General features: G+C 32.3%; 2 protein-coding genes across 2 annotated transcripts; both read left to right on the top strand.

The window, feature by feature from the left end:
- Window positions 1–27,748, top strand: LOC134723121 (galaxin-2-like). The gene is made up of 3 exons (XM_063586762.1): window positions 1–201; window positions 4,508–4,619; window positions 26,814–27,748. The coding sequence occupies exons 1-3, from the start codon at window positions 1–3 to the stop codon at window positions 27,410–27,412; spliced, it is 912 nt and encodes a 303-aa protein (XP_063442832.1). The 3' UTR covers window positions 27,413–27,748.
- LOC134722202 (uncharacterized) lies at window positions 14,230–20,986 on the top strand. Its single transcript, XM_063585795.1, has 2 exons — window positions 14,230–14,365; window positions 19,067–20,986. Exon 2 carries the CDS (start codon window positions 19,077–19,079, stop codon window positions 20,760–20,762), a length of 1,686 nt encoding a protein of 561 aa, XP_063441865.1. The 5' UTR covers window positions 14,230–14,365; window positions 19,067–19,076; the 3' UTR covers window positions 20,763–20,986.

Genomic DNA, 27,748 nt, shown 5'->3' with positions numbered 1-27,748 from the left:
ATGTACACCGATGAATCTCTTGTCTACTCAAGAGGAATATCAGTTGACCGTGGTCAAAACGTGTTTGTTGTAGGAAGAGATTCTAACAATCTGATGATGATACGATACGATGGGAAGGACAGTAAGACCTTACTTACTGAATCTGACGGTCTGAACAATCCAGTCTGTATACATTACAACCAGAAAAAGAAATTATTGTTAGTGTGTAACCAAGAAGATGGATATGTGTTTCTGTATAATGTTTTATAGAAAAAATATTCATTTGAAGACTGAAAATGTGCCTTTTAATGTGAAGGATGTCTATTTCCTGTACATCTAATTTTAATTGCTGCTGTGGTTTGACAAATGGGATGGTATTGAAACGGTGATTTCTTTTTTTCAATGTTCAGGATTGTTTTGGCAAAAGACAACTATAAATAATGAACTGTGAGGCGTGGTTTGCTTTACTAGACATGTCGTGTCAACTTTCTATAACTTACAATAGTTTTGACAGTTGTTGTCCACTTTTTGGATGTGTTTGAGCTTTTAATTTTGTCGTTTGATAAGGTACTTGTCGTTTTGAATTTTCCTCGGAGATCAGAATTTTGTGATTTTGCTTTTTACTTTCAGTCAGGACGTGGTTTTACGATTTATGTGACTTTTTGTGTTATTATCTGTCCATACCGAAGCTCCGCTCCCGCTCGAGAAGGCTGGATTCTTCTAACCCACAATTCGAAATCTGAAGCTTTGCAGAAGTCGTTCGGTAATTTTTGTGATTCATGTCGACAGGTGAACTCTAATTGCGACAAAAAGACTACAGATGGTCGCCTCTAAATCTCAACATACAGTACAGTTATCTCATAATTATACGATTCACATTCAATCAATATACAGATGACATCAAGCATAATTTTTTGTTGGGTTTGATTTTCTCGCTGGGTTTCCTATGGCAGTTTTTGCATACTAGTGTTTTTCTTTGTTCTATTCAATTTTTTTCAATGGCGTTGTCAATTTTATCTTTATTTATATTTTAAATATCCCTTTGATATTTCAAGCCTCCAGCTTTAATGAGATGCCCGCGTAGTTTTAATCACTGTAAAATCCGATTAAATAATGTGAATATGTATCTTTGTAATTTGTTGATATTTCGATTTTCCATGGAACAATTTGAATATGAAGGGAACATGTCAGCAGGTTTTTAATTTTTTTTTACACAATTTCTAATTCAAACAGTCTATTGATATTGAATATATATATATATATATATATATATATAAACAAGTCTAAATTGAAAACTACGTTCAAACCTATGACTGCGTTGGATAAAAACCGCAGTTTTTATACGTGTGCATGTCAAACAAATTTCGTTGTAGAAGGGTCTAAAAACAGCACAAACAACATTTTCCAAAAGACCAAAAGAGTGAAAAAGTATATTTAAACAAAACGCATTTGACTAACAGGTCGAACAACTGATGTTCTTTAACCCTGCTGACTGCCATTGGCGATTGCCAAATAAAATTGATCACAAGATGTAACAAAATGGATCCTAATATAAATTTAATACGTCACAGAAAGAAAAAAAATTGTTAACTTGTGGACAGGATGTTGTGCCACAAACATTCGGTGTCAATATTTCTTTAGTACACCATATCCGGATTTCGACAATAAATGTCTCTTCAGTGATGTTAGGGATCGAAACGGTATTTGGAAGGCCACATAAAAAGTACCCTCATTTTTAGAATAACTCTTGAATTTTAAGAGTCAATATATAGGATGAACGGATCATATAAACCGGAGGGAAAATATGATACATGCCCAAACAAAAAATATAAACAAGTCTAAATTGAAAACTACGTTCAAACCTATGACTGCGTTGGATAAAAACCGCAGTTTTTATACGTGTGCATGTCAAACAAATTTCGTTGTAGAAGGGTCTAAAAACAGCACAAACAACATTTTCCAAAAGACCAAAAGAGTGAAAAAGTATATTTAAACAAAACGCATTTGACTAACAGGTCGAACAACTGATGTTCTTTAACCCTGCTGACTGCCATTGGCGATTGCCAAATAAAATTGATCACAAGATGTAACAAAATGGATCCTAATATAAATTTAATACGTCACAGAAAGAAAAAAAATTGTTAACTTGTGGACAGGATGTTGTGCCACAAACATTCGGTGTCAATATTTCTTTAGTACACCATATCCGGATTTCGACAATAAATGTCTCTTCAGTGATGTTAGGGATCGAAACGGTATTTGGAAGGCCACATAAAAAGTACCCTCATTTTTAGAATAACTCTTGAATTTTAAGAGTCAATATATAGGATGAACGGATCATATAAACCGGAGGGAAAATATGATACATGCCCAAACAAAAAATATAAACAAGTCTAAATTGAAAACTACGTTCAAACCTATGACTGCGTTGGATAAAAACCGCAGTTTTTATACGTGTGCATGTCAAACAAATTTCGTTGTAGAAGGGTCTAAAAACAGCACAAACAACATTTTCCAAAAGACCAAAAGAGTGAAAAAGTATATTTAAACAAAACGCATTTGACTAACAGGTCGAACAACTGATGTTCTTTAACCCTGCTGACTGCCATTGGCGATTGCCAAATAAAATTGATCACAAGATGTAACAAAATGGATCCTAATATAAATTTAATACGTCACAGAAAGAAAAAAAATTGTTAACTTGTGGACAGGATGTTGTGCCACAAACATTCGGTGTCAATATTTCTTTAGTACACCATATCCGGATTTCGACAATAAATGTCTCTTCAGTGATGTTAGGGATCGAAACGGTATTTGGAAGGCCACATAAAAAGTACCCTCATTTTTAGAATAACTCTTGAATTTTAAGAGTCAATATATAGGATGAACGGATCATATAAACCGGAGGGAAAATATGATACATGCCCAAACAAAAAATATAAACAAGTCTAAATTGAAAACTACGTTCAAACCTATGACTGCGTTGGATAAAAACCGCAGTTTTTATACGTGTGCATGTCAAACAAATTTCGTTGTAGAAGGGTCTAAAAACAGCACAAACAACATTTTCCAAAAGACCAAAAGAGTGAAAAAGTATATTTAAACAAAACGCATTTGACTAACAGGTCGAACAACTGATGTTCTTTAACCCTGCTGACTGCCATTGGCGATTGCCAAATAAAATTGATCACAAGATGTAACAAAATGGATCCTAATATAAATTTAATACGTCACAGAAAGAAAAAAAATTGTTAACTTGTGGACAGGATGTTGTGCCACAAACATTCGGTGTCAATATTTCTTTAGTACACCATATCCGGATTTCGACAATAAATGTCTCTTCAGTGATGTTAGGGATCGAAACGGTATTTGGAAGGCCACATAAAAAGTACCCTCATTTTTAGAATAACTCTTGAATTTTAAGAGTCAATATATAGGATGAACGGATCATATAAACCGGAGGGAAAATATGATACATGCCCAAACAAAAAATATAAACAAGTCTAAATTGAAAACTACGTTCAAACCTATGACTGCGTTGGATAAAAACCGCAGTTTTTATACGTGTGCATGTCAAACAAATTTCGTTGTAGAAGGGTCTAAAAACAGCACAAACAACATTTTCCAAAAGACCAAAAGAGTGAAAAAGTATATTTAAACAAAACGCATTTGACTAACAGGTCGAACAACTGATGTTCTTTAACCCTGCTGACTGCCATTGGCGATTGCCAAATAAAATTGATCACAAGATGTAACAAAATGGATCCTAATATAAATTTAATACGTCACAGAAAGAAAAAAAATTGTTAACTTGTGGACAGGATGTTGTGCCACAAACATTCGGTGTCAATATTTCTTTAGTACACAATATATATATATATATATATATTCAATATCAATAGACTGTTTGAATTAGAAATTGTGTAAAAAAATATATATATATATATATATGTTGTCCAACTGTCAACATACTGCGTTCTGCATTAAATGTGATTTAATTCCACTGCATATATTACATTACTTCGTTGTAATAATCAATATTATTTTTCACATTCAAAACTTACTATTCCTGTAAAGTATGAAAATTAGGCCATCAAAATGTTTAAACAGTTAATTAACCACTTTTTCCTTGCATGTAACGTTTGGCGATATTTCCATTTAAAGGTTGTGTACTTTGTTCATGCGTTGATCTGTTTTCATAATTAAAATATTTTAAATTACAACGTTAAAACTGTTTGGGGATTGACTTTTGAAAAATTATACCAAAAAAAAATTATTCATGATATTGTGGTTTTTATATTTGTATATGTAACTTTTGTATCAAATAACTTTGGTAATACTGAACAAAACTTTCATTGTACATAAGTTAAAATAGTTTGCAATATGTTTTTAAAATACGCCATAAAATCACTTTATGATAATATGATAATTTGTTGACTACGATAACATTATGCAAATGTGACTTTTAAAGGAAAAACATGTAAATAAATTATAATTTGTAATTATATATATTGTTATTTCTTTAAAGAATAAAGTAATATGTGTAGATAGTAGAATGGAAAAGAAATATATTTTTATGGTGATTATAATTTTCTCGGAATTTACCGTAATTCCTGGAGCCTTACGTGTGTACAAGAAAAGTAAGTCAAATTAGTAAAAAATCCCACCAGAAAAGAAGTTATCACAGTTAAGCAAATTTGTCTTATTTCCAACGCCTTTTTCAAATCTGATTATAGAATGTTAATTTGTGATGGGGAAAAGAGAGAGGGTTAAACGTACATTCGCTCTTATGTTGTTACACTACTGTCCAAGGTTAGGAGGAGGGTTGAGATCCCGCTATCATGTTTAACCCCGCCAAATTCTCAATGTATGTGCTTGTCCCAAGTCAGAAACCTGTAATTCAGTGGTTGTCGTTTGTTTATGTGTTACATGTTTGTTTTTCGTTCATTTTTTTGTAAATAAATAAGGCCGTTCTATTTCTCCTTTTAATTGTTTTACATTGCTATTTCGGGGGCTTTATTACTGATTGCGGTATCGGCATTGTTGAAGGCCGTACGGTCACCTATAGTTTTTAATTTCTGTGTCATTTTGTTCTCTTGTGGAGAGTTCTCGCATTGACAGTCTTACCACATCTTATTTTTAATATCTTGTTTCTAAAAATACCTGTAAAAGCCTATCTTGTTTCTAAATACCTGTAAAAGCCGAAATTAAATGAAAGAACAGTTATTTAGTGACCAGATGCAGTTCTTCAAGGGTTTAATTTGGCGATAGTTGAGACAAATACTCGATAATAAAAGCTTATTAACACGTTTCCATTGGAGATAATGCTAATATGATTTTTATCAAGGACAACGAAAACAAAGCTACTATACTAAGACGAAATAACATCTTGCATGGTTTTATGTCAGAACAATTTTCTAAAATTGTCACATTTTTAAAACTTTCAGTTTTAAACTTCCTTTCATTTGAAAAGCTAAAATGCTTGAAAGCAGTGTTTAGATTTCCACATTGACTGTCTAATTACACATTTCAGTTTTAAAGTGTAAAAAAAAATCACTATATTATTTGAACTCATAATGACTACCACATTCCAGGAAAATGTCTGGTATATAATGATTTTTTGTAAAGTAGATATATTCTTTGAAGGATGTTCAACACAATTTGTGTAATCAGACAGTCATGATGGAAATCTAAATACTGTTATCAAGCATTTTAGCTTTTCAAATGAAAGGACTTTTTTTTTGGTGTAATGGAAAATAAAATAAGTAGTCCTTTACATATTTTGTTGCGATTATGTTTTTATCTTTAACAGAAATACTAATGTTCCATATTAATCTCACATAGCATTTTTCTTGTAGTGAAATGTAGATCCAATGATTACAACCCCATTCGTCAGACTTGCTGTAATGGCGTAGTATCTACTCCTGCTGGATGGTCATGCTGCAGTACACAAGCTTATAATCCAGAGTTGTCTGTCTGCTGTCAGGGTGTTGTTCATTCCAAGAATGGCTCTTCATGCTGTAAAGATCAGGCTTATTATCCAATATTAGAAACATGTTGCATTGATGCGCTGTACCCGGTAAGGAATGGTCCTTGCTGTGGAAATAATATTTATGATCTGACTACCGAGAAGTGTTGTGAAGGATCGATAAACCAGAATGTAGAACCAGAATACAAATGTTGCGCAGACAAGGCGTATAGTCCAGCATTAGAAACATGTTGTTTTGGTAAACTGTTTTCACCAGAAGGATTGAGTTGTTGTGGAGACCAGACATACATCCCTCAGGATGAAACCTGTTGCAACGGCACAGTTACTGAACCAAGAGGTTCATCGTGTTGTGGTAAATTTTCATATGATCCAGCCGACCAGACGTGCTGCAATGGTGCCATTAAGGGTGCAAACTTTGTATGTTTCGGAAATACGCAGGAAATTATATCAAAATACGTTTTACCATAGATTTCTATTATTTCCCTTTAGTAATATCAATTATTTACTATTTGTTGCAAAGCCTAAGACTTTCCAGTCTGTTTTGCAAATATATGATTTATACTAAAACCGTATAAATCTAAATTGATGTTAAAACACATTATTAAAGAAACAGTTTTTTTTTAATTTTGTTATTTGAACAATTATATTTATCTGGAAATCTGGAATTTACATACAATTTTGACGGATAATAGCAGACTGAAAAGGATACTTTTTCAAATTAATTCTAGTAACATGCATCTGATGTTCAGTAGTTGTCGTTTGTTTATGTAATATATACGTGTTTCTCGTTTCTCGTTTTGTTTATATAGATTAGACCGTTGGTTTTCCCGTTTGAATGGTTTTACACTAGTAATTTTGGGGCCCTTTATAGCTTGTTGTTCGGTGTGAGCCAAGGCTCCGTGTTGAAGGCCGTACTTTAACCTATAATGGTTTAATTTTTAAATTGTTATTTGGATGGAGAGTTGTCTCATTGGCACTCACACCACATCTTCCTATATCTATTTGATTAACATGTAGATATCTAAATGTTTGAGGCAGCTATGAATAAACTAGTATATCTTTTTTGTTGACACTGAAGTTGTTTATATTATTCATAATAATTCAAATACTTTGTACACAACAAATGTACTTGAAGATGATGATAATTTTTTTTTGCATTTGACCCCTTTTCACATTATTATACAGGAAACAAACATTGTGTTTAAGTTTGTTTGATATATAGACATGGCACAGACACTTGACTAAATATCAACAAAAGGACGAATTATGCGACTCTTTGTTTGGCTACTAGTATTTTCATTCAATGAATTGGCAATGTTTAAATGAAGTCATACTTATTTATCATCATCCGATGTTTTTGAAGAACATACAAATACCAATACAATTTTTGTCTGATGCTTGATCCGTTTCGGTGTGTGTTACATTTCAGTGTTGTGTCGTTGTTCTTTTCTTACATTTCATGCGTTCCCTCGGTGTTAGTTTGTTACCCCGATTTTGTTTTTTGTAATTTATGAGTTTTGAACAGCGGTATACTACTGTTGCCTTTATATATCATTTTTTGGGTTATCAAATTGCTCATTAAGTATCTTAACATTCTGTATGATATACTGCATATTCAGCACAATATTTGGGGATCAAAATAGATGGATAAGTCAGATTATTATCTTTACAATACCAGTATGACGTAGAATCGAGCAGTTCAGTCAATGAGACCAATAAGGTTGATCAATATTATTAAAGTTGATGCGACTGTTGTATAAGTGAGAGGTTTAGCGCTATAAAACCAGGTTTAATCCACCATTTTTTACATTTGAAAATGCCTGTACCAAGTCAGGAGTATGACAGTTCTTGTCCATTCGTTTTTTATGTGTTTTGACCTTTTGATATATCTATTTATTCATTACGTATTAAAAAAATGTGTATCTCACTAAGTTATTTCTCAAATAAAATTCATATTAGTTTTTCATCAGATTGACAGAAAAATTATAATGGACTCGGTGGTAAGTGGTGTCATCCATTCCATCAGTCATAATTTCATTGATCAATCTACTGGGGTCACATTTGTGTATAAATTAAAACTTAAAAATATTTCGTCAAGAAGTATTCATAAATCATATAATTGTAGGTTTACATTACCCACATAAGATCAGGTACAACATATAAATTGTAAATTGAAATTCTTTTAAAAGAAAGTCTTGTTCCAAGTCAGGAAAATGGCCATTGTTATATTATAATTCTTTTCTGTTTGTGTTACGTTTTAACGTTGTGTTTCTGTTGTGTCATTTGTTTCCTCTTATATTTGAGTGTTAATTCGCATTGCTATAAGACGTGTCACCGCACTTTCTATCCCAAATATATGTATTTAGTTTTGATGTTATATTTGTTATTCTCATCGGATTTTGTCTGATATTTAGTTCGTTTTGTTGACAACCAAAGTTGAAGTGTACTGAATGGACAATAAAAATTATTTCGAATACACTAATAGCAAGAGAGAAACTGTGAATAACATTAAAACAAATTCATGGTCCATGAAAACAATTAAAAAACAAAGTAGTTTCATATTAGATCTATCTACGGCAGAAGTCTTTAAGAATATCAGGTAATTATTTTTCATTAGAATACAAATTGACCAAACGAGTTGATTTTGTTGTTTTTCTTTAATTTCACAATATTGTTGTCTATTTGTATACAGATTGTTATAGCTTATTTATCTTAACAACGGTTTCTGTTTACCAATTTTTACTTCCTGGTTTTGGAAAAAAATTGAACTTCGTCTTTTGAAACTGTTTTTGTTTCTGATAAAATGTATCCGGTTAAGCGCTTGAAATACACTTCTTTTTTGTTTTCATTATCTTCACTTTTCATTTAATTTGAAATATCTTTGTCTAAATTATGTTCTCCTATTTATTTTGTATTGTAGTTCTGTTATATTATGTTGTCATTTCAATGTTATATTTAACATTGCCATTAAAGTGCGAGGTTTGGCATGCCACAAAACCAGGTTCAACCCACCATTTTCTTCCCATTAAAAATGTCCTGTGCCAAGTCAGGAAGATGGCCATTGTTATATTATTGTTCGTTTCTGTGTGTGTTACATTTTAGCGTTGCTTCGTTTGTTTTCTCTTATATTTTAGTGTAAATTCACATTGCGATAAGACGTGTCACGGCACACGTCTATCCAAAATTCATGTGTTGGGTTTTGATGTTATATTTGTTATTCTTGTGGGATTTTTTCTGATGCTTGGTCCGTTTCTGTGTGTGTTACATTTCAGTGTCGTGTCGTTGTTCTCCTCTTATATTTAATGCGTTTCCGTTGGTTTTAGTTCGTTACCCCGATTTTGTTTTTTGTCCATGGATTTACGAGTTTTGAACAGCGGTATACAACTGTTGCCTCTATTTAAATGTTAATTCATGTTTATGTATTACCTAAAATTATTACACCAGGTCTTTCGATATCTCAAACTATAGTCAAAATATTTACTATAGTGGAGAAGGTTCACGAAGGGTCAAAATTGGCCCTAAATTGTTTATGTGTTTCAAATCGGGCCAAAAAAGTTACAAATTTCAAATAAAAATACTTGTGATAATACTATTAAGACACAAATATACTTTTCTTTACATTTTTTGAAGATATGACTCCTTAAGCATGTTAAATATGATGACTGTGTGCAATTTCCAGACATAAATGCTATAGAAACACTTTGGCCGCTACTTAAGATAAAAAGAAAATCGGGATTGTGCTTGATGTTCATATCATACGGCTTATGTTCTCCGCATGGAATAAGAAAATCCTTAGTATTTAGAAAAATTTATACTTTTGCAAACAGTAAATTTATAAAAATGATATATAACTAACTAACTACAGAATGAAAACGAATATGTAAAACAACCTAAATCAGCACATAAAAATGGCAAAGTCGAACAACGTATTACATGTTAGCCTCTATGTTATTGTTGGGTCTTTTTTGCATGCTTTGAACGACAAAATTATTGTATATTTCTACCTGTGTGACGTGTACATTCTGACATCACGTCAAACACGCAACTCTACACCAGAGTATATGTAAATCTAGCCATTCAATTACAGGACTTAACATATTTCAATCTTTCTGCGATGATTAAGCATACATAAATAAAATACAAAAATAAGTAATAGGCGATGAACGTGGTTGTTAAATTTGATATATGCTTCTTTGTTAAATATTTGTTTGTTTTGTTCTGATTGGGATTGTGACACGGTGATGACTGCTGTACCCCTATTTTGGACCATTTTACTTATTCTATATTAAAAAGAAGATGTGGTATGAATGCCAATGAAACAACTTTCCACAAGCGACCAAAATGACACAGTTATTAACAACTGTTGTGTTAACACATCGTTGTCAATATAATAGACGTTGATGCGACTGTCAAACAAGTGAGAGTTTTTGCGCTATATAAAACCAGGTTTCAATCCACCATTTTCTACATAAGAAATTGTCTGTATCAATTCAGGTATATGACAGTTGTTGTCAATTCGTTTGATGTGTTCTATCTTTTGATTTGCCATTTAATAAGAGACTTTCCGTTTCCTCGGAGTTCAGTATTTTTGTTATTTGACTTTTTATTGAAACATGGAATTGCTCATTAGTACAGGGCTAAATTAATAAAATGTCGGAATGATATAGTACAATAAGAAACCTAAAGAGTAGATCATTAGTCATTTTCATAACATCTTTTGATATGATCCTTTAGACACTAAAAATGCCTTGCTATTCTTGTCAACGTTTTGATTTATTTGGCATTCTATCACTCTAAAGAACTGGTAGTTATGAATTTATTCCAACTAGAGTCAAAAGTCTAACAATGATTTTGCTATACATTGTGGTTTGTGTAGGTCGTTTGTTATTTGAAAATATATAACATTTTTTCATTCCCAAAAAAAGAAACATATATTTTTTTAATAAGGCAACTAAAACAATATCAGAACATATCCGAAGAAAAATCTGCTAAGCTTATCATCATGTTTTATAATAACACAGCGTTTGCTACAAAAAAGGTTTCATAAGTTCAAATATATGTATTGAATATTTATTCTCACAGGAATTTTAAAACGAACAACAAGATAACGGATTTTATAAAGTAAAATTAAAAAAAAATGAACTCCGAGGAAAATTCAAAACGAAAATTACATGTAGATGTTATAAAAATGATTTTAATACTAAGCAATTTGTTTTAGGTTATACAGTATGTTATTTAGCATTTTTTGCGGACCTTGTAGTCCTTAGAACTTACGTACCATTGCACAGAAATGGTGCACATATTGTGAGAACGGTGTATGTGTTAAATGCGAACTTGCTCGTAGGTCAATGGAGGTGAATGCAGACCACACACTGATATCAGTCGACCAGTATCGTTACATTAGAGATGTACCTGTTAACTTAGTATGTGATCAACATGACAAAAACTTTGATCTTTACTGCAAAATGCATGATGAACCTATATGCAGAGATTGCTTTTCCTCACAACACAAAAAATGTTCTGATGTCGTTATGTCATTTGATGAGGCAACGAAAAATGCAAAACAGTCAACAGCCTTTGAGGATGTGGTTGATTCAATCGATGTCGCATTAGTTAACATGGAATATTTCATCAATAATCGCTATGAGGCGGTACAAAATATTGAATTAGAAGAACACTCTATTAGAAAAAAGATAAGTAACATTCGTTTTAACGTAAACAAACATTTGGATGAACTTGAGAAACACCCTGTTTGATGAGTTATCCAGTTGGTATGAAAAATGCAAATCAAAATATGGAAAAATTCTGAAAAATTTGAATGAAATAGATATAAAAATCAAACTACTACAACAAAAAACCTCACAGCTGCAGAGTGTGGGGTCCGATTTACAGATATTTCTTGGAACTCGTCAGATCAACAAATTGATCCATGAAGAGATTCAAACTGCCAAAGCAATGACGAGTTTGATCCAGAATTATGCTTTAGAGGTAAGAATGCACCCGGGAATCATATCATTTTCTAGAGAATATCAATATTTTTGGAAAAAAATAAAGTTACGGAAAACACCACCAGGTTAACATACAAACACGCAAAGGCTGACCAAGCTCAAATGATCCCTTTCAATTTTCCAGTGCTTCAATTGCGACGAAAGTTCAAAATCAAAGGAAAAAAGAATGAGATGAATGTTTGCGGATGTTCGATTTTACCAAATGCTAATGTGTTGTTTGCCGATTATGATGGAAACAACGTCATCATGAAGTATAATGAAAACGGAAGGTACATTCGTGACATTCGTTTGATTTGATAGTTATAGACTGCGACCGTATTGCAGTTTCATATAGAAAATATGTTGAAATATTAAACATAAAATTCAAAGTTCTTCCAAAGGTACCTTTCAAATGGGCCTGTTCGGGAATTTCATATCAGAATTGAAAAATTTACATATTAGTCGTAAAAGAAGGTATAGTGGAGATAGATATATCAGGTAGCCGACTTCGTACAATTAGTGGAAAATATGCTGACCCATGTGTTAACTATATATGCACAAAAAAAGACAGAATTTATTGTACGGACAGTGACAATAGCTTAGTATACTGCTGTAGTATAACCGGTGAAGATATCTGGACATTCACTGACCAGTCTCTCGACGGTGTACAAAAATCAAAATCTGTTTGTTGTGGTTAGGAATTCTGAAATCCTTATGATAATTTAATTTGACGGGAAGTTGGCAAAACGTTACTAACAAACTCTGAGGGAATTGAAAAACCAATCCCTCTGGACTATAATAAAGATAAGAATGTATTGCTGATTTGTAGCCAAGTCAAGGGAGAAGCATTTCTTTATAATGTTGTATGAATATGTTCATACTAAATACTAGTATGACAAATATGTGTTCTCCTCGAATGGACTTCATTCCTTGTAAACATCATTTGTTATATATGTTTTTCAGTATTCAGAGGATAAAGTAAGAAATCTTTATATTGTCAAATGACCTAGTTTCAAGGATTGCATATATCCATGTTGTACTTATTTTTTCTTACACCTCGGCACATTATGAGTATTATTTTTAATATTGTATGATGGCAATTAATCCTATGAATTAATTATAATATTAATTATTTAGTAATTATTATTGCATAAATTCAGTCATCTTCACATAGTAAAATGTTTACTGCGAGTACTCTCAAATCGTACTTTCTTGTTAATTTGACCTGTTGATACTATTTGTTATTTAATGTTAACTTGTATTTAGTCTATACACCAGCTTTGATTGTTTTGAATTACTATTAATTTTACTTCTTCGTACTTTTAACGTCAAAATTGTCTCCTTGCTTCTTTTATACTGTATTTACATTATACTTACGGCACCTGTCAAAGTTGATGTTTTTTTTCTGAAATTGTTTAGCATTACACAGCGGTATATTACTTTAACTTTAATTTGTAAACCCTTACTTTTATTAACTTTTTATTTACTTTGTATCGTAAATCAAATGTATTTGTTCAGTTTATGCTTATTTGTGAAACTACGTTTTTTTATTGAGTTAAGCCATTCTGTTTCTTTCTATGTTGTGATGTTACACTATAGTTTCAGATAAGAGAGAAGGTTCTGTACCACTGAAAAATTTAATCCCGCTGCAATTGCTTGCACCTGTCAGGAATCTGATGTTAAGTAGTTTTCATTTGTTGATATATATATATATATATATATAGGTACCAGGATTATAATTCAGTACGCCATATACGCGTTTCGTCTAACGGCTAAGGTAATCTATGCCTGGGATAAGAAAATCCATAGTTTTTCGAAAAGTTCAAATTTTTGTAAGCTTTCATAAGTGTTTCTCGTTTTTTTAAAATAGATTAGACCGTTGGTTTTCCAATTTAAAGGGTTTTACATAAGTAATAATTTGTGGTCCTTTTTAGCTTGCTGTTTGATGTGAGCAGAAGAAACCCGTACCCTGAATTATAATGGTTTACTTTTATAAAGTTTGACTTGGATGGAGAGTTGTCAACATACAGTCCCTTTTGTTAAGTAAGAACAGTAAGAATTATTTATGTGACTCATTCGTTTGAAAGTAATCCGGTTTGTAGACGATACTACTCTATTATTGATGTTTTTGTCAAACAAAATAAAACCGTGTTTCTGTTTCATGCTCTATTGAAACCTATTTAAATCTTTAAACATTATATTGTAAGAATATAAGTTAAATTAAAGTTATTTTTACTATCAACAACAAAAAACTATTTTATGTCAACAAGGTCCTGTTCACATGATATTATATGAATATTAATTCATTCATCCTATATCATAAAATGAATGTCGTCAAATGAGTGATATTATCCGACTTACGAAAATTCATAGAAACTTAAGGAATATTAGGTCTAGGTGACAACTAAAGGTAAGATACAAATTCAGTTTTATGGCTACAACGGCTTAAATTGTGTTATGTTTATTTATTAGATTAGATGATACCAATTTAAAATAAATCACTGATGTTTATTTAATAATGCGAACATATATTGAAATATAGTGTGGAATCGCATTCCCATATTATTCCGAATGTATTCAAAAAAGTAAATTCACAAAAATACTGAACTCCGAGGAAAATTCAAACGGAAAGACCCTAATCACATGGCAAAATTAATTGACACAACTGCCATAATCCTGACTTGGTATAGGGAAATTTCAATAAATGAAATGAAATTTAGTTTGTGTTGATTTTGTACTTTCTGGAAAGGATGAACGCAAATATTACCACCAAATTCATTAGAAGATATAAGATTTAGACATAACGACCATGTCATATTTAGATGTGCAGATGTTTGAAGACGAATGATTATTTTGTCAAATAGTTTCAAATTGGGAGGTGTTTTCGAAAATGATTAAGACTGACGAACGTCTGGCAATGAATGGACATATCTGGGAAAATCTCAAATCGACCCCGATGCATGTCTAATCACATATACCAAAGACAGCTTTTTAGCTCACCTGGCCCATCACTTTGCGTCCGTCGTCCGTCGTCCGTCGTCGTTAACTTTTACAAAAATCTTCTCCTCTAAAAAAACTACTGGACCAAATTAAACCAAACTTGGCCACAATCATCATTGGGGTATCTAGTTTGAAAAATGTGTGGCGTGACCCGGCCAACCAACCAAGATGGCCGCCATGGCTATAAATAGAACATAGGGGTAAAATGCAGTTTTTGGCTTATAACTCGAAAACTAAAGCATTTAGAGCAAATCTGACATGAAGTAAAATTTAATATGAGGTCAAGATCTATCGGCCCTGAAATTGCAGATGAATAAGACAACCTGTTGTTGGGTTACTTCCCCTGAATTAGTGATTTTAAGGAAATTTTGCTGTTTTTGGTTATTATCTTGAATATTATTACAGATAGAGATAAACTGTAAACAGCAATAATATTAAGCAAAGTAAGATCTACAAATTAGTCAACTTGACCGTAATGGTCAGTTGACCCCTTTAGGAGTTATTGCTCTTTATAGTCAATTTTTAACCATTTTTCGTAAATCTTTGTAATCTTTTACAAAAATCTTCTCCTCTGAAACTACTGGGCCAAATTAAACCAAACTTGGCCACAATCATCATTGGGGTATCTAGATTAAAAAAGGTGTGGTGTGACCCGGCCAACCAATCAAGATGGCCGCGATGGCTTAAAATAGAACATCGAGCTAAAATTCAGTTTTAGGCTTATAACTCAAAAACCAAAGCATTTAAAGCAAATCTAATATGTAGTAAAATTGTTTATCACGTCAAGATCTACCTGCCCTGAAATTTTCAGAGGAATCGGACAATCTGTGTTGTTGGGTTGCTGCCCCTGAATTTGTAATTTGAGGGAAATTTTGTTGTTTTTGGTTATAATCTTGAATATTATAATAGATAGAGATAAACTGTAAATAGCAATAAATGTCGGCAAAGTAAGATCTACAAGTAAGTCAACATGACCGAAATGGTCAGTTGACCCCTGTATGAGTAATTGCCCTTTAAAGTCAATTTCAAACAATTTTTCGTAAATCTTAGTAATCTTTTACAAAAATCTTCTCCTCTGAAACTACTGGGCCAAGTTTATTATAGATAGAGATAATTGTAAGCAGCAAGAATGTTCAGTAAAGTAAAATGTACAAACATATCATCACCAAAACACTGTTTTGTCATGAATCCATCTGCGTCCTTTTTTAATATTCACATAGACCAAGGTGAGCGACACCGGCTCTTTTTTTGGGGGGGTTTAATTCGTATGCCTGCACCTTAACGTATACTATTACTTTAAATGCTACGTTTTATCAAACTATTACACTGTAAGGAGTCAAATGTTTGTTTGTTAAAGTCGGTAAGTAAAACTATTGAAGTGATAATATGATAATATCATTCATTTTTAACACATATAAACGTGTAAATTCTTCTTAAATATTTCCTGTTTACAACTACATTGGTCGTTAACTGAACAGGCTAAGGGATCCTGTTAAAAATAAAAACCATATTTTACCTTTGATCAACAATTAGTTTTCAATATATTTCCAAACTTTAAAACCATCTAACTCTATACATGAAAATCAACCTAATTAGTAATCAATAGGTTACACTAAGCGTTTGCATTGTACAAAACACATGCGCATAATAGATTTAAATTATTATAACAATGTTTAATATTTGTACATGTCAAAATATGTTATTATTTTGGTGAAGAAATCACTTAAACAGTTTTCATTTAGAAAAAGATAAGAACGTGTACGAATAATCATTCTACCTTCGCTATTTGATCTAGTATTGATATTTACCTACTCATGTAAGTCGCAAAGACTCCAAACATTTTGACAGGGGATGATAATGGTGGTACGATAGTATTTTTTGGTTTATTGGCATAATAGTAGCTTTAAGAATGTTCATCTCTTTCTAACACTGCTCACAATTCTTCATATACAGTTAGTACTTTCGATACATATTCCGAGATTTATTTGCATATATATTATGACCGTTTACAGTTTGGGCTACTTTTACTTTGTGTTGAGTGTTCTTGTGAAGGCCGTACGGTGACCTATAGTTGTTAATGTTTGTGTCACTTTTGGTCTTTTGTGGTTTGTTGTCTCATTGGCAATCATGCCACATCTTCTTTTTTATATATTGTGTTTGTTAGCTTCGAGCATAATGAAAGAGACACTCATTTTAGAAATAGGTATCTTGTTAAAACAGATTGGTAACTTTAGTGTTATACTTTTCTGTGCGGTTTTTTGTTGTTTTGTTTTGAACACGATTGAATTTTCATGACCACTTTTGAGTTTGAATATCATTTAGGTATATTGCACCGCTCTTTCTTGCACCTTCTCACTTATTTGACGTAAGAGATCATCGATAGGTTTGACTGTTTGTGATGCTTAGTATTTGTAGTGTTTTGTATATTTTTGCCTTTTCTTTATATTTCCTTTCCACCATGATATTGTAAATTTCTCTACGACTTTTAGGAGTTTTGAATGTTCGATGGATATTTTTCGCCTCTTCTTTAACTGAAACGCAACTCATCATAGATACCTAACATAACATCGGGTACGCAAGGCGCTCGTTTCGTCTCCATGAGACTAATCAGTGGCGCTAGATTAAAAAAGGCATAGTCGAGACAGTGTTTTTAGATTTTTATCTGCTGATTCAAGAATGTTATTAGTTGTAATATAGATACGGATTCTCCCTTATAAGAAAAGAAAACAGTGGTATAAAGTAAAAACACAAAAATACTGAACTCCGAGGAAAATTCAAAAAGGAAAATCCAAACTCAAAAGGCAGAATCAAAAGTCCAATCAAAAGTATACCGCTGTTCAAAAGTCATAAATCAATTGAGAGAAGAAAAAATCCGTGCTACATGTTAAACCCAAGGGAAAAACATCTCCTTTAAGAGGAAACCCTAGGAACAACAGAAAACTGAAGTGCAACAATTTTTTATAACAAATGCCATATTTCTGACTTGATACAGTACATTTGAAAACAAAAATGGTGGGTAGAACCTGGTTTAATGGCAAACCAAATCTGCTGCTTATATGGCAATGTTAAAAAATATCGCTAAAATTACAACACTACGTGACAGGAATACAGCACAAACAAACGCAAGAATACTCATCACAGAGAAACGAACAAATACGTAATATAATGTTCATAATCACATGTAAACCACAAAATAATAACGAATATCTTCCATTGACGACATACAAAACAGGACATCACAAACAGTGAAGTATTTTAGTAAGGAATATTTAATCTGGAAATCTATACAATTAATTGTAAAAGGTATTTTCACGATACTGATTCAAACAATTATAATGGTATAGAATAAACTGATGAGTGTTTTTTATCAATTAATCTTAGATCTTTTAAGCAATGGTGTGTGGTTGAATTTCAAAAAATGTCAAGCGGTCTTGTGTCATTTAACATTTCCAAAAACATTCTTTTTTATTCATTATTTCTTTATGTTTTATACTTTTCATACAATAATACAAAAGTGATTCAAATTTCGATATGGTTGCTTTTTAATTTTTAATTTTTTTTTTTACATATGATACGATCGAATGCATAATACGCATAAATATGGACCACTTGAATATAAGTAGGTATTTAATAAACAAATATGTTTGAACTTCATGACGCAAGCGGGACGGGATGAATGCATTATTAACACATCACGCGTTATCAAAGTTGCCTTTTTCCTATTAATGATTTATCGTGTTTTCATTGCAAATTGGAACCTAACTCTTATAATATATGAATCCACAAATAAGGAAGAAAATACTTTCGTGTTATATAGCTTTAATTTTACAAACGCTTTAATTTACATATCTGTCGATGTTATTATCATCTTTCAAAAGGTGGTATAACTATCACGTTTTGGTTCTTTATCTTTTGTATGAGTTAAATACCCAACTTATATTACACTTGAAATCATCCAGATAATGTTGTCACAATAAAGTATTCCGCAATGAAGTTAATATTTTGAATAAAGATGTGGCATAAATCTGAATTCTGTGATTAATAGTTGATAGAAAGTCATCATTTGAACTAATTTACCTGGCTTATGTTAATACTGGTAATATTGTTTTAGGTAAAAAAGTATGTCATCAGATATTCTTTGCGGACCCTGTGGTCGTACCGACAAACATGGAAATGCACAAGAATGGTGCTACAATTGCATGGAAGGTTTTTGTCATGACTGCGAGCAGGTTCACAAATACCGGAATGTCACTAGAGATCACAAATTAATACCAATTGACGACTTTCATGAAATAGAAAATGATCGTGTCAATATCAAATGTGATAAACATGAAAAAGTGTTTTACCTTTATTGTAAAACACACGACGTTGCTATTTGTGTTGACTGCTTGCCCTCACAACACAAACATTGTAATGCTTTTGTCATTTCTATACACGAAGCAGCAAAAAATGCAAAGAGATCTACAGCATTTGAAGATTTAGATGATTCAATAGGCAATGCTTTAGATGCAATTAAACATTTCAACAACAGTTGCAATGCAGCTGAGCGTAGTATTGAACTGCAAGAACAGACTGTCAAGAAATCAATTCGGGAAATGCGATTTAAAATAAACAAAAAGTTGGATGAAATTGAAAAAAAAATGTTAGATGAGTTGTCAGAGCAATATGGAAATTGTAAATCAAAATATACAGAAGTCCTGAATCAGGTGAATAAAATGGATAAGAAAATGCAGGGACTCCGAGAACAAACATCCAAACTGAAACATATCGGATCTAACATAAAGGTATTTCTCAGAACTCTTCAGCTCAACAAATTAATCCAGAACGAGGTACAAACCGTCAAATTGGTGACTACCACAATAAAGGAATACAAGTTCGGTGTTGAAATACATCCGAAACTTATTTCATTAGTAAATGATGTTGATAACTTTGGAAAGATTAAAGTTGATGAAAAAACCATGAGTTTGTCATTCAAGGATGCAAAGGTTGGCCAAGCTCAGATGGTACAAACAGCTGCGGATCAATCTTTTAATCGTACAAGGCTACAGTTGCGACAAAAGTTCAAACTCAATCGAAAAAAAAATGTTTGTGCTTGTACAGTTTTACAAAACGGACAGTTATTAATTGCAAATGTCCATAGCTACGTGTATAGCGAAATAATGGAGTATAATGAAGATGGAAGGCATATCCGAGACATACCAGTACCTGGGAAATTGTTCGATTTGACAGTTATAGACAATAATCGCATAGCAGTTACATATGGTAATCATATGATGATAATGGATATCGAAAACAACAGGGTTGACACAAAAATAACCTTCGAACGGAGGTGTTTAGGAATTTCATATGAAAATGAAATAATTTATGCATTAGTCGTTAACGAAGGAATCGTGAAGTTTGATACGTCAGGGAATCGATTATACACCATGTGTACAGAATGTAAGTTTATTGATACGGGAAATGTTTTCTGTATAACTACAACAAAAGACAGGATATATTGTACCGACTATTACAATAATGAAATCTATTGTTGCAGTATGACAGGAAAATACATTTGGACATTTACTGACAAATTTCCTTTCGATACTCAAGGGATATCAGCTGACAGTGAGCACAACCTGTTTGTTGTCGGGAGAAATTCTAACCACCTGATAATGATAAAACACAATGGGACAGTCAGTAAGGTCTTACTTACTGAATCGGACGGTTTGAACAATCCAGTCCCCGTACACTATAATAGAGATAATAAATTACTGTTGATTTGTAACGAATCAAATGAGGATGCGTTTTTGTATAGTGTTGTATAGATATTGGAAAGGAAATATGCATTTAATCTAATTTAATTTTTTTGTACGTGGCAGAATTCATGTTAAATGTGTCTGTTAAAAAAACATATAGAACTATTCAAACCAATCATTGTACGTTGGAAAGGAACATGCAACACTATAATCAAATCTTAGAGAATGTAGCGAAAAATAATCTGTTATACATACATTATGATATATCATTCAATAAATTATTTGTCTAAACAGTTTTTGTTGCAGATTCAAGAACTTGGTGTTTAGTAGTGCCGTTTGTTGATGTGTTTCTCGTTTCTGTTTTTTTTTATATATAGTATACCGTTGGTTTTCCTGTTTAAATGGGGATTTTTGCGCCTGTCCCAAGTCAGGAGCCTCTGGCATTTGTTAGTCTTGTATTATTTTTAATTTTAGTTTCTTGTGTATAATTTGGAGTTTTGTATGGCGTTCATTATCACTGAGCTAGTATATATATTTGTTTAGGGGCCAGCTGAAGGACGCCTGCGGGTGCGGGAATTTTTCGCTACATTGAAGATAGATATAGGAAGATGTGGTGTGAGTGCCAATTAGACAACTCTCCATCCAAATAACAATTTTAAAAAGTAAACCATTATAGGTTAAAGTACGGCCTTCAACACGGAGCCTTGGCTCACACCGAACAACAAGCTATAAAGGGCCCTAAAATTACGAGTGTAAAACCATTCAAGACAAGACCTATTTGTGACTTTCTACTGTTGTCTGTTCTATGGTCGGGTTGATGTTTCTTTGACACATTCTCCATTTTCATTTTCAATTTTATTACACTTTTTTTCATTTTTTTGGGGCCCTTAAGTGTTTAAATCCGGTGTGAGCCAAATTCCGTGTTGAAAACCAATCATAGTATACTTTTACATATTGTGACTTGGTTGGAGAGTTTTTCCATTGGCATCATACTACATCTTAATATATCTATTAAGCTTGTTACAAATTAGGAGACGTAGTGTGATTACCAATGAGAAAACTATTCACCAGAAACCAAATCAAGTAAATGTAATCAATTGGAAAGAACCGTGCGGCGGCAAAAAATGAAAGCTATAAAAAAACGCCATGACGCAATTCCAACAAATTACATCAAAACCACTTACGTAAAAATATGAAAATATGAAGATGTGGTATGATTGCCGTTGAGACAACTCTCAACAAGAGACCAAATTACACAGACATTAACAACTAATGGTCACCGTGAGGCCTTCAAAAATGGGCAAAGTCCATACCACATAGTCAGTTATAAGAGGCCACGAAATGAAAAATGTAAATTATTTTAAACGAAAAACTAACGCCTTTATTTATGTTAAAAATAATGAATGAAAAACAAATATGATATACAGCAACACACAACAACCACTGATTTACAGGCTTCAGTCTAGGGACATGTACATACAAAATCTGTTGGGTTGATATCGTTTGAATGGGCACAAGCTGAAGCACATATTATAGACATGAACCAATTACAATCACTGAAAAAAACATTCTCCTGACTTGAATTAGGCTCATCAAGAATGTGGCGGAGTTGAACATGGTTATGAGCGCTCGAACCTCCCAGTATTTTAATAGTAAGAAAAGATAAGAAAGAATTGTAAAATAGTAATTACAATTGGCTAAACTTAAAAGATCCGAAGGAAAAAATGTTAACACAAATACCAATTCCAAATGCAAAGTCTACAAAAACGACAAAATCAAACTTTATCAACCAACAGAACGATTGAAAAACAATTGCTATATTCCTGGCTTGGTACATGCTTTTTCTGAAGAAATGTGTGTTAGATCTAGTTTAAAGATAGCGGAATCAACTTTGTGAATAGTTCGATGCGAAATTAGATGAGCAACTCAAACAGACATATAAGATAAATTCGACAACAATTGCGATCCAGCAGACAAAACTGTGTATACATAAGTCACAGACAAGAAGCACAAATGACTTGAAAATAAAAAAAACCTATAAGGATCCTATAACTAATCTAACAAAAATATTGCTGTAGTTAATCTGACATCTAGTTGATTGTATATTGACAAAGAAGTCAAAAAAACACATTTGATAGTACAAAAGAGGTCAAAAGATACAACAGGGACAGTACAACCGCATGTTTTATACACTGTATAGATGAAAATTAAAATAACAAAAATACTGAACTCAAAAAATCAAATCGGGAAGAATCTAATTATGGCAAAATTCAAATTACAAAACACATCAAAAACGAATGGACAACAATGTTCATTTTCCTGACTTGGTACAGGCATTTTCAAATTTAGGAAATGGTGGATTTAACCTGATTTATAGCGCTAAACCTCTCACTTTGTATGACAGTGTCATCCAATTCCGTTATTTTTACAGTGATGCGTGAACTAAATAACATAATAAATAAACTAACCAAATATTGGTACAGCAGTCATCATCGTGTTATAATTAAAAGGAACAATTGCTTCGCTTGTCTGACGTCAGAAAATTTTATACTTCACATATTTTTGTCATTCAATGTTTATACAAACAATTAAAAAATTTCCCATAGGCAAGCTAGCATATATATATACAGGGTTTATACCACTGTCCCAGGTTAGGGGGAGGGTTGGGATCCCGCTAACATGTTTAACCCCGCCACATTATTTAAGTATGTGCCTGTCCCAAGTCAGGAGCCTGTAATTCAGTGGTTGTCGTTTGTTTATGTGTTACATATTTGTTTTTCGTTCATTTTTTTACTTAAATAAGGCCGTTAGTTTTCTCGTTTGAATTGTTTTACATTGCCTTATCGGGGCCTTTTATAGCTGACTATGCGGTATGGGCTTTGCTCATTGTTGAAGGCCGTACGGTGACCTTTAATTGATAATGTAGTGTCATTTTGGTCTTTTGTGGATAGTTGTCTCATTGGCAATCATACCACATCTTCTTTTTTATATTTAAAAATTAAAATATGTAAGAATTAATTTCAGAAATAGAAATTTCCGGCCAAACAACTCGTGATGGCGGCTGTACCGTTTTCCAAGGGATGACCCCAAATTGACCATTAGAACTTCCTGGTTTATTATATGACTTGTAAGCAGTAAACCTCTCAAGAAATCATGATAGAAAATACCAGCTCTCGAATAAATTATAAACTGGGAGATGTATGCTACGTTTATAGCACTGTATTTGTAGTTATAGATAAATATATGATCGTGCAATGACATCCAAATGACTAATAGATGATAGTGTAACTAAGGAAGGAAATGTATATAAGTCTGTACAATAACATTCCTACAGGCAATTACTTTTAAGATTGCTTACTCCATATCCGTTGATCAAACCACCTATTTTAATCCTTCACAGGACTATGAGGAAATACTTCGATTCCAGTACACTACTTGGGGGAAAATATGTATACAAGAGTTTGAATAATGTCTTAAATGAATTACATTTAATAGATAAGTTTTTACATGAGGCTTATGAAAATTAACAGACAAAGTTTTATTATATTCAATACGACGATAGATGAAGAAAAATGAACAATTGGAGGAATAAATTAATGAACACCCCAAATTAATTCTACAATCATTTGAAGGTTTTATAAACGTACAATGTAATGAAACTGATAAAAAGGTCAACACCGCAGCCGGCACCATGGAACTCCTTTTCTTTATCAAACGCAATCAATATACTGTACTATCTCTTACCACTTCTTCACAAAATCACTTATAGACGCTAGGGAAATATAGAACCTTTAATAACTATTGACATTTGCTCCACCTTGCGTTCAGATAACTTGTTTCACATATGTGGCATTTCAAATTCATCACCCCTAGTTTTTGGTGGGGTTCGTGTTGCTTAGTCTTTAGTTTTCAATGTTGTGTCATGTGCAGTATTATTTGTCTGTTTGTTATTTTCATATTTAACCGTTGTCAGTTTATTTTCGATCTATGAGTTTCACTGTCCCTCTGGTATCTTTCGTCTCTCTTATTTTATGTATTACAGCGACCTGTTTCACAAACAAATCGACGAAAGGGATCGAAAGTTATAAGTTGACTTTTAGGGAATATTTGTTTCAAAGATGATAGCAGATATGTTACTTATGACGTAACCACAATCCCGTATCCTTTTCCATAATGTGACTAATTATACTTATTTCCGCGTGTGCGTTTACATGAGCAACACAACGGGTGCCACATGTGGAGTAGATTCTGTTTACTCTTCCGGGACACCTGCAAAAACTCCAAGTTTTGGCTTTGTGTTGTTCAGTTTTTAGTTTTCAATGTTGTAATTTGTTTGTCTTTTTTAGCCATGATATGGTCATTCTATTTTCGACATACCACAAAAATGCACCGAGTATCTATTCTTTTTAAAATTTGATTAGATAGTGACGGCTATTGCTTACGCTCATATCTAGATGAATGAGTTTCTGTTCAACCAATGACCAGTTCCTGGAGAGTTCGAATCAAGAAACCCGTTTTGTATGAGAAGTAATTATATTTTCGTTTGAAAACGAGATGCACTGCGTCAAATTCATTTCCTTTAAAAGTACAAAAAAATATTTCTTCTGTAAATAATCTGTTTTCCTCTTTCAGACTGGGAAATATCTAACAGAACAGCTGTCTGCTAAATCACATGGCAAAATCAAACGACAAAACACATCAAATACGAATGGACAAGAACACTGTCATATTCCTGACTTGGTACAGGCATTTTTAAATGTAGAAAATGGTGGATTGAACCTGGTTTTATAGCGACAAACCTCTCACTTGTACGACGAAATGATTTATGATTTTGTGGTTTCCCTAGCATAATTAAACTTTTACCAAAACTGAACAAAACTTTCATTGTGTGAAAGTTAAAACAAATTGAAATAATTCTATAAAATCACTTTGATATGATAATTTGTTGACAGCAATTACATGATGCAGATGTGAATTTTAGGTTAAAAACATGTAAATAAATTGTAATTTAACATTATATATAATTATTTTTTTTAATATTAAAGAAATGTGTGTAGATGTTAGAATGGGAAAGAAATTGATTTTTTGGAGATTATGATCTGCTCGGAATTTAAAATTGTTCCTGGAGCTCTACGTAAATACAGGAAAAGTAAGTCAACTTAATTTAAAACATAGTAAATTGTCATCCACAGTTAAGCATATTTACCATATTTCCCAACCTCGTATTAATAAGTTCAAGTTCGTTATAGAAAGGTGATTTGGAGAGGGAAGAGAAAGCGAGAAGATTATAAACGTACATCTTGTCTTATTGATAACTGTAAACTTGAACCGAAATGAAATGCAAGTACGAGAGACGAGATGCAATTTGTTAATGGTTTTTTTAAAGGTAATATTTATTTGAAACTTGAGAGAGAAAAAGTAGTGACTATTTCCTTTCAACTAATTGGCAACAGTAACTCTACAAAAGAAGTTTAAAAACGCCTCCATTTGAATTATTGCCAATATATGTTTTTTAACAAGGAAGAAAACTATACCTAGGGAAACAACATCTTGTTATATCAATTTCCCAAAATTATCACATTTAAAAAAAATAGTTTTAAAGTAAAAAAAATAATCACTTGATTATTTGAACTCTGGTCTGGTATAATAGTAGTTTTCGTAAAGTAAATATTTTCTTTACATGATATTCAACACATTTTGTGTAATCATTGTTATCAAAATGAGACAGTCATGATAGAAATCTAAATACTACTATCAATCATTTTAGCTTTTTAAATGTAAGAACTCTTTGGTGTAAAAATCTCATCTCTAAAAAGATTTTATGCAATATTTCTCGTTAAGAATAATTTAATCGGTATTGTTAAAGAAACCGATACCACTTACAATTTCTACCTCATAATTTTTTTTATTGAGGTATTATGAATAATCATCCAAACCGATCTTCCTCCGTACAAAAGTTAACTTTTTGATTGTTAAAGAAATTTTTTAAGGGGGGTCAGTGAAACTTTTTTAATTGATAACAAAATAAGTAGTCCTTTACACATTTTATTATGATTGTGTTTTATCTTTAACAGAATTAATGATGTTCCATACAAGTCTCACAAAGTAATTTTCATGTAGTGAAATGTGGATCCAATGATTACAACCCCATTCGTCAGACTTGCTGTAATGGCGAAGTATCTACTCCTGCTGGATGGTCATGCTGTAGTACACAAGCTTATAATCCAGAGTTGTCGGTCTGCTGTCAGGGTGTTGTTCATTCTAAGAATGGCTCTTCTTGCTGTAAAGACCAAGCTTTTTATCCAATACTCGAAACATGTTGCGTTGATGCGCTGTACCCGGTAAAGGATGGTCATTGCTGTGGAAATAATATTTATGATCCGACTACCGAGAAGTGTTGTGAAGGATCGATAAACCAGAATGTTAAACCAGAATACAAATGTTGCGCAGACAAGGCGTATAGTCCAGCATTAGAAACATGTGGTTTTGGTAAACTGTTTTCACCAGAAGGATTGGGTTGTTGTGCAGATCAGACATACATTCCTCAGGATGAAACCTGTTGCAACGGAACAGTTACTGAACCAAGTGGTTTATCCTGTTGTGGTAAATTGTCATATGATCCAGCCGACCAGATGTGCTGCAATGGTGCTGTTAAGGAGGCAAACTTTGTATGTTTTGGAAATAAGCAGGAAATTATATCAAGATATTTTGTGAAGTGAAGGCATATTCACGGACTACGTTTTATACATAGCTTTCTATTATTTGCATTTTTTTATAATTTTTTTTATGTACTGTCAAAAACATAATAACAATTTAAATATACAATTCCTTGGTCAGATTGACAGATATATTATAAAGAAATCTGTAGTAAGTTGTGTCATTCATTCCATCAGTCATCCTTTGATATATCAATCTACTGTGGTCATATTTGTGTATAAATTGAAATTAAAATCTAAAAATATTGCTTCAAGTAGTACTTATAAATCATATGTTTGTATTTTTATATTACCCATATTATAGTTACGGAATTAAGTACAGTAAAAAATATAAAATCA

This window comes from Mytilus trossulus, chromosome 6 (genome assembly GCF_036588685.1).
Source record: "Mytilus trossulus isolate FHL-02 chromosome 6, PNRI_Mtr1.1.1.hap1, whole genome shotgun sequence".
Taxonomy (NCBI): Eukaryota; Metazoa; Mollusca; class Bivalvia; order Mytilida; family Mytilidae; genus Mytilus; species Mytilus trossulus.
The sequence above is the reverse complement of the archived record's forward strand: the minus strand, read 5'-3'. Positions and strand labels throughout refer to the sequence as shown.